At 41.0% G+C, this 13415-nt stretch overlaps 1 protein-coding gene across 1 annotated transcript; it reads right to left on the bottom strand.

Moving 5' to 3' along the window:
- Positions 1-239: 239 nt before the first annotated feature.
- atp6v1g1 (ATPase H+ transporting V1 subunit G1) lies at positions 240-12630 on the bottom strand. The gene is made up of 3 exons (XM_035772634.2): positions 12434-12630; positions 1893-1993; positions 240-998 (listed from the first exon to the last, which is right to left on the bottom strand). The coding sequence occupies exons 1-3, from the start codon at positions 12513-12515 to the stop codon at positions 825-827; spliced, it is 357 nt and encodes a 118-aa protein (XP_035628527.1). The 5' UTR covers positions 12516-12630; the 3' UTR covers positions 240-824.
- Positions 12631-13415: the final 785 nt, after the last annotated feature.

Genomic DNA, 13415 nt, shown 5'->3' with positions numbered 1-13415 from the left:
AATCATTACACATGTGCACCTTGTGCTGGGTACAAAAGGCCACTAAAATCTGCAGTTGTCACAAGTTGGCAAGCATATAATTGGCATGCCGACTGCAGGAATGTCCACCAGAGCTATTGCCTGAGAATTTAATGTTCATTTTGTCATTTTAGAGAATTTGGTTGTTGAAATTGTTGCATTTATATTTTTGTTGAGTATAAATGAAGAATATATATGTCCACATATGGACATTTTAGCAATTGAGATGTAAGTCACCAGAACACTTTATTAAAGTTTCATAATGTCACGATGTCTAACAGAAGAATGTCCACTACACACACACAATCTTATTTTCATAGCAGGAAAACATTTAAAACAAAACAGATTGATTTTCAAAAAAATACATATTTTTGGGATAAAATTCTATTTAATTGGAATAAGTACTTTATTGGTCTCCACAAATAAGTCCATATAAATAAATATCACAATGCGACACATACACACTATCCATCACAGAAACACATTGATACAGGACGCCAAGACAGAACCCACAGAGACATTGCACTGCATCAGACCAAAACAACCTCTGCCTGTTTCGATTAATCAATTGAGTCAATATGCTTTATTTTTGACTAGATAAATGTATAGCCTACCTATGTGAATCTTATACCCATCCGATGATTCAATTTCTGGAGAAAATAGACTTATGAATAGAGCATTCAAGTGAGCTGGCAGAGAAAGGAGTTTGCTCCATGGGTGTAGCAGATGTATCAATGAAGCACGTAAACTGATTGCAGTGCAATGGAGGGTGTCACTGCTTCCTTAGTTTAAGAGATGGGGGGGGTCTAACCAGCAAAACGGTAATTGGCATGGATCTCTGGCTTGATGTCACACACCATCTTCAGCAGATTGCCCAGCACCCCTTCGCGGTTCCGCTGGTAGCTAGTCTGGATGCTGCCCATCTTGCCCACTGTCTCTTTGTCCACCTCCACAGCAGAGTTACCATGAGATCCAAGAGCCTAATGGAGGAATGAGAGTGATTAAGGCCACCTTACAAGACAAACCACTTCACAAACATACAGTGAGTATAAAGTAGGGCTGTGGCGGTCACGAAAGTTAACAGGTAACTCAGGCAAATGACTGTCAGTATAATCACCCCCCTTTTGACCTCCTCCTTTTCCGCAGCAACCAGTGATCCGGGTCAACAGCATCAATGTAACATTATAACTTTAGACCGTCCCCTCGCCCATACCCGGACGCGAACCAGGGACCCTCTGCACACATCAACAACAGTCACCCCTCGAAGCATCGTTACCCATCGCTCCACAAAAGCCGCGGCCCTTGCAGAGCAAGGGGAACTACTACTTCAAGGTCTCAGAACAAGTGACGTCACCGATTGAAACGCTATTTAGCGCGAACACCGCTAACTAGCTAGCCATTTCACATCCGTTACACATGTGCTCTGATCCTGGCTCTTCCCACAGAGAATTGCATGGCTGCTATGCTTGTGTAGCAAGCAAGTCAGGAGATTTCTCATCAATGGAAAATGAGAACGAAAGTACCTGTCAAGACAGGTATTATGTAATCACATGGGATGATAAATAACTTGCAAGAAGTTTGTCTATTAGCAAAAGTGAATTGGTTGCTTTCCCTCTTCCTCCGTGCAGGCTCTGGTGATCTCAACCTCCTGCATCTTACACATTCAAACCTCTTCCCCTGCTCCCTAATATAGCCACAGCTGTTCACTCTGTGCCGCCTCTCTCTCCATAACTCTGGTTAATAAAGTAGCAAAAACAATTAGCTTATCTGCTACTTCCCCTCACTCTGATCGCTACCAAATACAGTTCCTTGACTAGGAAAGCATATGCCTCGTTTCTCCTTTGCCAATTCAAACAGTCTCCCCAGTGACTCACCGCAGCCTCCTTGGTCTTAAACTCCTTCTCCCTCTGCATACGGTACTGCTCAATCTCTGCCTGGGCTTCCTCCTTGGCCTGCTTCAGCCGACGGTTCTTACCTGATCAAAACACAAACAAATCTGCACTTAGTCTTAGTAAGTCAAATGCATTGGAGCAGACACTGAATTGCCAGTCCCATTAAGTCAACCATAACTATGCAGTTGGTTGTGTGCTTCCTGGCAACAGGGGAAGTGGGAAATGAGACCTAAACTGTGGTCGAATACCCATACTACAAGTTATTGTTAGTATACTGTAAACAAACTGTCCTTTCAGTTGAGCATACAAACGCTTCGCCTGTCTACCGGAAGTTGATGCTGTTGCTATGCAATATCTTGCTAGCATAACAAATGACTAGCTAGACATTTTACAACTTTGCGTGTGCCAGAGTGCGCTCTGGGTGTTTATAAATTCAGAGCATTGTCAGATTGGCCGTTTGCAAATTTAAGGCGTTTCACTCTCGGAGCCCACACTGGATGCTCTGGCTGAGGAGTAGGGTTGATTCGAGCGTTCTGTCCTAACAGAACTACTTCCAGACACAAATAAGAGAACACCTCACTGACTATTTTACTTGCCCTTGCTAAACTAATAACGACATGAATTATCAAGTCAAACGTTGGGTAGTTAGATCGCATATAGTTCATATACTGGCAAGTTTGTATTAGTAGCCAACTAACGTTAGGTAGCGAGCTAACCTACCGCCACATACTGCTGTAATGATATGCTATGTGGTTCGTACGGATAGCGTAGCTAACAAATTGTCAGCCAACACAATGTGTAAGGTAACTTATTAGAAAAGTCATTACATTGCGCAACATTTGTCATAATTAGTTAAAGCAATGAATTTGTATCCGCTCTCGGACATCGGCTGCATACCAAATCTGAAAATAATGCGAAGCCATGCACATTTTCTGCATTAAGGACCCTAAAAGCACAGAACGTGTCCACTGCTTGTACACTTCGTATTTCGGCGAATGTAGTACAACATCCGGGAACTTTTGGCATCTTTTTCTTATTAACAACAAATCAATACAAAAAGTACATGGAAAACATAATATAAAATAATATACAAAAGGACATTTGGGCTAGGGGGTATAATTACACAAGGACCATACACACACAGAATTGATTATTTCTCTTAAAATTAGTTCGATTTCTTTTTGCAAGGTAATAAAATGTGTTTGGTTTGTACATTTATATATTTGTGAATATGACATTTGGCCTCAACAGTGAAACTACATCAAATTGTTCCAACTTAAATTTCTATCATAAGTCTTTAAATCCAAGCAGCACATCTCTCCATAATAATGTAAAATGTGTTCAATTTTAAATCTACTGGATGTCTAGCCACAGATTCCTTACAATGTACAAAAATTTAAAAAGATAACACTGTTTCTGGGTGGTAATTACACAAAGGTATAATTTGAATTCATGTTCTTTTTACTACTTCATATAGTGGTTGACAGGATAATATTTATGAATAACTTTAAAAAGAAACTTCCTTAAATTCTGTTAAGTAGGTATGTGTGTGGCAATATCCAATTCCCCCCAAGAGATATCAATAAAACCATTCCAATAAGGCATGACATAAGGTATAAATACAACATCCTGCTGAAATGAGGCTAGTATAGCTCTGTTGGACTAAAATAAAATAAAAATCTGATGAGTCAACAGGGTTAATGTTCTACGGGTCAGGTCTTGACACGTTCCTGAACAATAAAGCAACACCCGAGGGAATGGCATCCAAATTAAATTGCAAGATCTTTGGGATCTTGTAAAATAATAAGAATTCCTTATAGTTAAAGTAAAAGACACCAATATTCTAAAAACAAAGTATTTAAACAACATGTTCAGCGTATTCCATATAAACTCAACAAAAACAAACGTCCGCTCACTGTCAACTGCGTTTATTTTCAGCAAACTTAATATGTGTAAATATTTGTATGAACATAAACAAGTTCCACAGACATGTGACTAACAAACGCAATAATGTGTCCCTGAACAAAAGGGGGGATCAAAATCAAAAGTCAGTATCTAATGTGGCCACCAGCTGCATTATGTACTGCAGTGCATCTCCTCATGCACTGCACCAGATTTGACAGTTCTTGCTGTGAGATGTTACCCCACTCTTCCACCAAGGCACCTGCAAGTTCCCAGAGATTTCTGGGGTGGGGTCCCAGACGTGCTCAATGGGATTGAGATCCGGGCCCTTCGCTGGCCATGGCAGAACACTGACATTCCTGTCTTGCAGGAAATCAGCAACAGAACGAGTCTGGCTGGTGGCATTGTCATGCTGGAGGGTCATGTTACGATGAGCCTGCAGGTACGGTACCACATGAGGGAGGAGGAGGTCTTCCCTGTAATGCACAGCATTGAGATTTCCTGCAATGGCAACAAGCTCAGTGCGATGATGCTGTGACATACCACCCCAGACCATGATGGACCCTCCATCTCCAAATGGATCCCACTCCAGAGTACAGGCCTCATTCCTTCGACGATAAACGCATATCTGACCATCACCCCTGGTGAGACAAAACCGCGACTCGTCAGTGAAGAGCAATTTTTGCTAGTCCTGCGACAGTGGGTTTGTGCCCATAGGCAACCATGTTGCCGGTGAGGACCTGCATTACAACAGGCCTACAAGCCCTCAATCCAGCCTCTCTCAGCCTATTGCGGAGAGTCTGAGCACTGAACAGTTGTTGCCATCCTGTACCTGTCCCACAGGTGTGATGTTCGTATGTACCGATTGTGTGCAGGGGTTGTTACGTGGTCTGCCACTGCGAGAACGATCAGCTGTCCGTCCAGTCTCCCTGTAGTGCCGTCTAAGGTGTCTCACAGTATGGACATGGCAATTTATTGCCCTGGCCACATCTGCAGTCATCATGCCTCTTTGCAGCATGCCTAATACCCGCTTGCTGGCGCGAGCGTTGTGAAATATTTTTTTTTAATCTGTTATTCAATTATTGCGCGCGTCTGCATTGCCACGGGTCCGTTCTATTTCTGACGCAGATCGCACTGCAAGTCCTGCCTCTCCCATCTCCTCATTGGTTTATAGAAGCAGACACCCATGTACCATCTGTTCATTGGTTATAACCACGGGGGTGATTGAAAGACGAACTGTTTCCCTGGTTGTCGTGGTAATACTATGAAAGTTTAGATGCCAACCACCATATAAGTTCAAAGATGAAAAAGCCTGGGAGGAGAGATGACTGGAAACAATTCGGTTGACTGTTTTATGTGGATTAATTGTCGGAGTAGAGGACCTTGTGCATTTCAGGTAAAATAACAACCTAATGTTTATATACCAGGACAAATTAACTAGCAACAGCACGATAGCTAAATAGGACAAATTAGCTAGCAAGTGCAAGCTAACTAGCTAAATTGACTAAAATATTTAATGCTTTTCAACCTGTCCCCAAATTACTGTCATTGGTTCATTGGTACTGTCATTTTACTGTCAAATTACTGTCATTGGTACTGTCATTTATTTTAATATTTTAACCTGCGTGTCATGATCGCGTTTGGTGTAGGGGGACAAAATACATTTATGCACACCCGCAGCCAGTTTGGGTTCCGTGTAAGGCATGTTCACGCAGATGAGAAGTGACCCTGGGCTTCTTTTTAGAAGGGCCTCTTCAGTGTCCTAAGTTTTCATAACTGTGACCTTACTTGCCTAAGATCTGTAAGCTGTTTGTGTCTTAACAACCGTTCCACAGGTGCATGTTCATTAATTAACTGTTTATGATTCATTGAACAAGCATGGGAAACAGTGTTTAAAAGCCTTTACAATGAAGATCTGTGGAGTTACTTGGAATTTTACTAATTATCTGTCGGTCCTGAAAATGGGACGTTTCTCTTTATAATATCTGTGTGGAGAAAATTATGCTTTTAAATTAAGGACCATAACAAGAACACCTGCTGATGAAAAGCAGAGTTTCCCTGGAACTTTGTCAATATTAAAATTGCAAACCAACATGAATGCCACCAAATGTAAAGACATGGGGAATAAAGTCCCAGAAAGTTGAAAAGCATCTGGTCTCGCTCTTTGCTTATTTTTACCTTCAAGGTAAAGACTAACATGCCGCTCTCTAGAGATATCTGTAAAAGGAAGAGCCCTAATAACCAAGGCAGGTCCCTCTGTAGCCATTGATTTAGCTTCTGTTTTTTTATTTGAGGTTTAAAACTTAGTAAGCCTCTAGACTTCTGATCCTTAGTAATGGGTTATACCTAAATATACACTGCTCAAAAAAAAAAAAAAAAAAAAAAAGGAACACTAAAATAACACATCCTAGATCTGAATGAATTAAATATTCTTATTAAATACTTTTTTCTTTACATAGTTGAATGTGTTGACAACAAAATCACACAAAAATGATCAATAAAATTTAAATTCATCAACCCATGGAGGTCTGGATTTGGAGTCACACTCAAAATTAAAGTGGAAAACCACACTACAGGCTGATCCAACTTTGATGTAATGTCCTTAAAACAAGTCAAAATGAGGCTCAGTAGTGTGTGTGGCCTACACATGCCTGTATGACCTCCCTACAATGCCTGGGCATGCTCCTGATGGTCTCATGAGGGATCTCCTCCCATACCTGGACTAAAGCATCCGCCAACTCCTGAACAGTCTGTGGTGCAACGTGGCGTTGGTGGATGGAGCGAGACCTGATGTCCCAGATGCGCTCAATTGGATTCAGGTCTGGGGAACGGGCGGGCCAGTCCATAGCATCAATGCCTTCCTCTTGCAGGAACTGCTGACACACTCCAGCCACATGAGGTCTAGCATCGTCTTGCATTAGGAGGAACCCAGGACCAACCGCACCAGCATATGGTCTCACAAGGTGTCTGATGATCTCATCTCGGTACCTAATGGCAGTCAGGCTACCTCTGGCGAGCACATGGTGGGCTGTGCAGCCCCCCAAAGAAATGCCACGCCACACCATGACTGACCCACCGCCAAACCGGTCATGCTGGAGGATGTTGCAGGCAGCCGAACGTTCTCCACGGCGTCTCCAGACTGTCACATGTGCTCAGTGTGAACCTGCTTTCATCTGAAGAGAACAGGGCGCCAGTGGTGAATTTGCCAATCTTGGTGTTCTCTGGCAAATGCCAAACGTCCTGCACGGTGTTGGGCTGTAAGCACAACCCCCACCTGTGGACATCGGGCCCTCATACCACCCTCATGGAGTCTGTTTCTGACCATTTGAGCAGACACATTTGTGGCCTGCTGGAGGTCATTTTGCAGGGCTCTGGCAGTGCTCCTCCTGCTCCTCCTTGCACAAAGGCAGAGGTAGCGGTCCTGCTGCTGGGTTGTTGCCCTCCTATGGCCTCCTCCACGTCTCCTGATGTACTGGCCTGTCTCCTGGTAGCGCTTCCATGCTCTGGACACCTCTCTGACAGACACAGCAAACCTTCTTGCCACAGCTCGCATTGATGTGGCATCCTGGATGAGCTGCACTACCTGAGCCACTTGTGTGAGTTGTAGACTCCGTCTCATGCTACCACTAGAGTGAAAACACTGCCAGCATTCAAAAGTGACCAAAACATCAGCCAGGAAGCATAGGAACTGAGAAGTGGTCTGTAGTCATCACCTGCAGAACCAATCCTTTATTGGGGGTGTCTTGCTAATTGCCTATAATTTCCACCTGTTGTCTATTCCATTTGCACAACAGCATGTGACATTTATTGTCAATCAGTGTTGCTTCCTAAGTGGACAGTTTGATTTCACAGAAGTGTGATTAACTTGGAGTTACGTTGTGGTGTTTAAGTGTTCCCTTTATTTTTTTGAGCAGTGCATGTTCTTCTTTCACTGGAATACCATAAGATGAGGGTGTCACAATCCTTGACAGCCATGAGTTCACATTTATTCATGTTAAGACATAGAATCCTTTTCCAAAGCATCTGGTCTATCACATTGATCGATACGGTAATCTGACTAGAGTCTTTCAGAAAAAAATAAATAAGAGTAACATCGTCAGCCAACTGGCTTATAATAATTTCTTTACCAGCTATGGAAATACCTTGTACAGGATTATTACTAAGCATTTGTAAGAAGTTGGGTGATTCATAAAAATAGATGCGGTGAGAGAACAACCTTGCTTAATTCCTCTATTAAAAACTTAAATCTAGGTGAGGTGCCATGTTTCAGTTTGATAGAGAGTTTACCATTTGTATAGACTATGGAGTCTTAGCCTTAAAATCCCCAGCCACATTTCTCAAGGGAGTGGAAGAGAAACTAAATGCTCCACTGTCAAATGCTTTATAAAAACATTAAGCTATGCGCAGTTATTAATAACCTCTTGAATCTAGGGGGCACTATTTTCATTTTTGGAAAAATAACATTCCCAAAGTAAACGGGCTATTTTGTCAGGACAAGATGCTAGAATATGCATATAATTGACAGCTTAGGATAGAAAACACAAAAGTTTCCAAAACTGTAAAAATATTGTCTGCGAGTATAACAGAACTGATATTTCAGGCGAAAGCCTGAGAAATCCAATCAGGGACTCTTATTTAGAAACCTCTGCGTCCCTATTGAGCAGTGAATGAGAGATCAACCAGATTCCTTTTTCTATGGCTTCCCGAATGTGTCTAGTGTTACAATACATAGTTTCAGGCTTTTATTTTGAAAAATTTGCCTGAACGTCAACATTGCGTCAGTGGTCAGCTGGAGTCTGAGTGTTTTGTGCGTAAGGGACAAATGCGGCCATTGTTTCTCTCTTTCCTACTAAGAAGCCATCTGTCCAGGTTGATATATTATCGAATAGATATTTGAAAAACACCTTGAGGATTGATTATAAACAACGTTTGCCATGTTTCAGTCGATATTATGGAGCTAATTTGGAATATTTTTCAGCGTTGTCGTGACCGCAATTTTCAGTCGCTTTCTCAGCCAAATGTGAAGAACTAACGGAGCTATTTTTGCCTACAAAAATATTATTTTTGGAAAAAAGGAACATTTGCTATCTAACTGGGAGTCTTGAGTGAAAACATCCGAAGCTCATCAAAGGTAAACAATTTAATTTGATTGCTTTTCTGATTTGTGACCAGGTTGCCTGCTGCTAGCTAGGCATAATGCTATGCGAGGCTATCGATAAACTTACACAAATGCTTGTCTTGCTTTGGCTGTAAAGCATATTTTCAAAATCTGAGATGACAGGGTGATTAACAAAAGGCTAAGCTGTGTTTCAATATATTTCACTTGTGATTTCATGAATATTTTCTAGTAATATTTATGTCCGTTGCGTTATGCTCATTAGTGTCAGTTGATGATCACACTCCCGGATCCGGGATGAGTAGTTAAGAGGTTGTTTAAGGCTAGAGTAGTCAATTATGTGTAATACTAGTCAGATATTGTTAGAAATATGTCTGTTCCTCATTGAAACACAATCTGGCTTTATGATTGCATCCAGGAGTTCTTGAAGTATTTTTGCAAGTAGTAAATGTAATATTTTAATAATAACTAAAGACAAATTGGACGCCAGCTATCGATGAGCAGCAGTTATTTTTTAGGCTTAGGTACCGGTGTTATTAACCCCTGATTCACTGTAGGAGGGAGAACATTGTTTTAACACCTTAAAAAGACTTCAAGTAGGAAGGGAGCTACTTGTTCAGAAAATAAGTTGTACAATTCTGCCGTAATTCCATCAATATCTGGGGATTTACTGTTCTTTAGATGTTTGACAGCCTCGATAATCTCTTCAACTATGATGGGTTAATCTCACAGTTTAGATTCTGAATCACTGAGAGTTAGCATTATTCAGGGAGACAAAAAAACATCTGGATTCCTGACAGTACATAGAGCTATACAATTTTCAGAAAAAATTGCTACAGTAGTTAACGATTAATTTTTGGTCATCTGTAATAAAATGCTTAAATTATGGATAGTGTTATTTGTAGAGTGACATTTCTCATGTCTAAAGAAATAGGATGAATTCTTTCTCCCTCAAGCCATTTTTCCCTAGATCTAATAAAAGGCTTCTTCTGCTTTTAATATATAAATAAAATGCAGTTTATTTTGTAACTCAGTTCCATGTCCTCTTCCCGACAGGCTGGCTGGGGACCTCTGAGAAAAGGGAAGTTAAATGATCACCTTTTCCTTCTCAGCTCTTCTGGTCTTAGAAAATATGGTAGTAATCTTGCTAAGGTATTTGGTCATTTCAAATTTAAAGAGCTCCCAGTTCGTGCAAGATCTCGCCACAAGCCCTCTCCCAAAAGTGCGAGAGCAGATCTTTAACCTCAAACTTAACTATATCATTATTTAATAAGGAGCTATTTAGCTTCAAGTAGGATGCTCTACCAAGTGTAGTATCAGGGGTAAATACTTTAACATCAATATAAAATGTCCCTATGGTCTGAGTAGTACAAATATGTGTATCAAAACACTCAACATCAATCCATTTCGACAGAAGACAAATCTATTCTGGACTGTGTGGAACCTGTTTTGTTACTCCAAGTGAATGATCTGTCTGCCGGAAACCTCTCTCTCCATATATCAGTAAGATTAAACCTTCCCATAAAAAGTATTAAACCCAAATTTTGATTGTTTGGCCTACTTGAATTGTCTATAGTAATATTAAAGTCCTCTCCTATCAACGATAACAAATTGGAAAATTTAGATAAACCAATTCAGTTTGTTTCTCTAAAGATTCAAGGAACTCATCATTCTCATGTTTGGCGTTGTACCCGTAGAAGTTGACAGTAATGAGCATAATGCCATTGTAACTGATCACAAGACAAATAGTGACCAAAGGGGTCCAAGTGTAGAATATTACCAAAGGTATGTTTCATTGTAATGACCCCAGTGGAGCGTTCAGAGCCACGAGAAAGCCTAATATCGTTGCCCCAATGTGACTTCCAGAAGTTGACATCAGCCGAAATTGAGTGAGACTCTTGGGGGAAAAAAAAAAAAAAAAATCTGTTCAACAGAAAATTGTTCAAAACCGAACAAAGTGTTTTCTGCAGTAAGAGAGAATAAAAACCCTCTTTAGTGTCATCACAGACAATTCTGATAAATAAAAATGTACACCGTTCAAAAGATTGGGGACATTTAGAAAAGTATTTTTTGGAAAAGCAAATTTGTCCATTAAAATAACATCAAATTGATCAGAAATACCGTGTAGACGTTAATGTAGTAAATTACTATTGTAGCTGGAAACGGCTGTTATTTTAATTTTTTCTCATGGAATGTCCACACAGGCCCATTATCAGCAACAATCACTCCTGTGTTCCAATGGCACCTTGTGTTAGTTTATAATTTTAAAAGGCTAATTGATCATTAGAAAACCCTTTTGCATAGCTGAAAATGCTTGTTCTGATTAAAGAAGCAATTACAACTGGCCTTCTTTAGATTAGTTGAGGAACTGGAGCATCAGCATTTGTGGGTTCAATTACAGGCTCAAAATGGCCAGAAACAAAGAACTTACTTCTGAAACTCATCAGTCTATTCTTGTTCTGGGAAATTATGGCTATTCCATGCGAGAAATTGCCAAGAAACGGAAGTTCTCGTACAACGCTGTGTACTATTCCCTTCACAGAACAGCACGAACTGGCTCTAACCAGAATAGAAAGAGTGGGAGGCCCCGGTGCACAACTGAGCAAGACGACAAGTACATTAGTGTCTAGTTTGACAAACAGACACCTTACAAGTCCTCAACTGGCAGCTTCATTACATAGTACCTGCAAAACACAAGTCTCAATGTCAACAGTAAAGAGGCGACTCCAGGATGCTGGCCTTCTGGGGACCCATACCAAATCTTTTCAGTCTCCTAAGGGGAAAAGGTTTTGTCATGCCTTCTTCACGACGGTCTTGGTATGTTTGGACCATTATAGTTATTTGGTGATGTGGACACCAAGGAACTTAAAGCTCTCGACCCGCTCCACTACAGCCCTGTCGATGTGAATGGTTAACTTGCACATCTATCACTCCGGTGTTTAATTGCTAAATTGTAATTATTTCACCACTATGGATCATTTCACATCTTACTAGCTCAGTTGTGTATGATATGGAACAGCCAGCCAATGGCAATTGTAAAAAAAAACATAAAAACACAGCACTAGGCCCATTTGGTTGGCATCCATCATGTGCACGACACCCTTGAGTATAGACATTTACTAGAAATAACAGTAGCTAACAGTTACTGCAGGTGACAATAATTAGCTAAAAAACAAACCAGAGACCTTGACAATTAGCCAGTTAAGTTCTTTTTTTTTAACCTGCTGGTAGCCAATTTAGCCATGTTGCTAGCTAGTTAGCTTGGATTGAATAAGGCTTTGTATGCCTTGCCATCTCCACATTCTGCCGTTACCCAATTAATTTATTCCTATCTAATCTGGGGTATATTCGAGTAGCTATCGATTGATCAAATGTTTGTTGTGCCATTAGCTAGCTAACGTTACCTTCCAGCAAAATGTTAGCCAATCAAGCTAAAGTCAGATAGTTAACTGCTATCTAGCTAGTTTAGCTCACATAAACCGTTGAATATCAGATTTTAACTTACGTTTACGGGCTTCTGCTACCTTTTCTGCAGCTCGTTTTTCAGCTTGCAGTAGCTGCTGGATACCTTGGGACTGGCTAGCCATTATTCGGTTAGGAGAGAGAGAGGTCTATGGAAAAGAAGATGGTGTTCCAGCTGCTGGTCTGTGTTTGCAGAGGTCGGTGAATTTACTGCAGTCAGCTGACAACGCATCATACCTTTGTCACGCTCAAACCACGTGACTGGGAGTGCGGTCGATTTGGCTCGCGGCGTATCCGAGATGCACCCCACAGCAGCCTGTGACTAAATCTAGCCTTGTCACTAAAACCAATACTATAACCATATACTGACCGTGGTTAAACCCTACCACATACATGTGAACACTATCTTTTCTTTCCTAGATTCCTTTCTTATCTTTCCTTTCCTCACATAGCTTCCTTTCAGCGCTCCCTTTCCTAGCTTCATTTCCTCCCTTCCTTTCTCCTGGCTGTGGTTAATCCCTACAACATACATGTGAACTCTTTTACTTTACTAGATTCCTTTCCTAGCTCCCTTTCTTTTCCTTCTTTCAAGCTTCATTTCTTGACTTCCTTTCCTTCTTACTTACTTTCCTCTCTACTACCTGTTGTTAATCCTAGGAAAGGAGGAAAAGGGCGCAAGGAAAGGAGGAAAAGGAGCAAGTAAAGGGAGCTAGGAAAGGAGATAAAAGAAGATAGGGAAGGAGGCGTGAAAGGGAGGTAGGGAAGGAAAGGAAGATGGGGAAGGAGAGGAAATTGAGGTCGGGTAGGAAAGGAAGCTATGAAAGGAGGATAGGAAAGGGAGAGATGAAAGGAGTAAAATGAAGGCATCTATGAAAGGAGGAAAGAAATCTAGGAAAGGAGAAAAGGAATCAAGGAAAGAAAAGGAAGAGTTCACATGTATGTGGTAGGATGTATGTGGTCTTTACCATGGCCAGTAAAGAGGAATGTAAAGGATGAAGGAAAGAAAGTTAGTGTAAAGGAAGCTA

This window comes from Oncorhynchus keta, chromosome 6 (genome assembly GCF_023373465.1).
Source record: "Oncorhynchus keta strain PuntledgeMale-10-30-2019 chromosome 6, Oket_V2, whole genome shotgun sequence".
Taxonomy (NCBI): domain Eukaryota; kingdom Metazoa; phylum Chordata; class Actinopteri; order Salmoniformes; family Salmonidae; genus Oncorhynchus; species Oncorhynchus keta.
Note: the sequence above shows the minus strand (reverse complement) of the source record. Positions and strands in the feature narration are given on the sequence as shown.

Bases quoted from the DNA above. Each gene is read 5' to 3' on its own strand.
- atp6v1g1 (XM_035772634.2), bottom strand. From the start codon at position 12,515: ATGGCTAGCCAGTCCCAAGGTATCCAGCAGCTACTGCAAGCTGAAAAA. The intron at 1,994-12,433 runs GTAAGTTAAAAT...TGTTTTGATCAG, and splicing joins GGTAGCAGAAGCCCGTAAAC to GTAAGAACCGTCGGCTGAAG. The intron at 999-1,892 runs GTGAGTCACTGG...TTCCTCCATTAG, and splicing joins TTAAGACCAAGGAGGCTGCG to GCTCTTGGATCTCATGGTAA.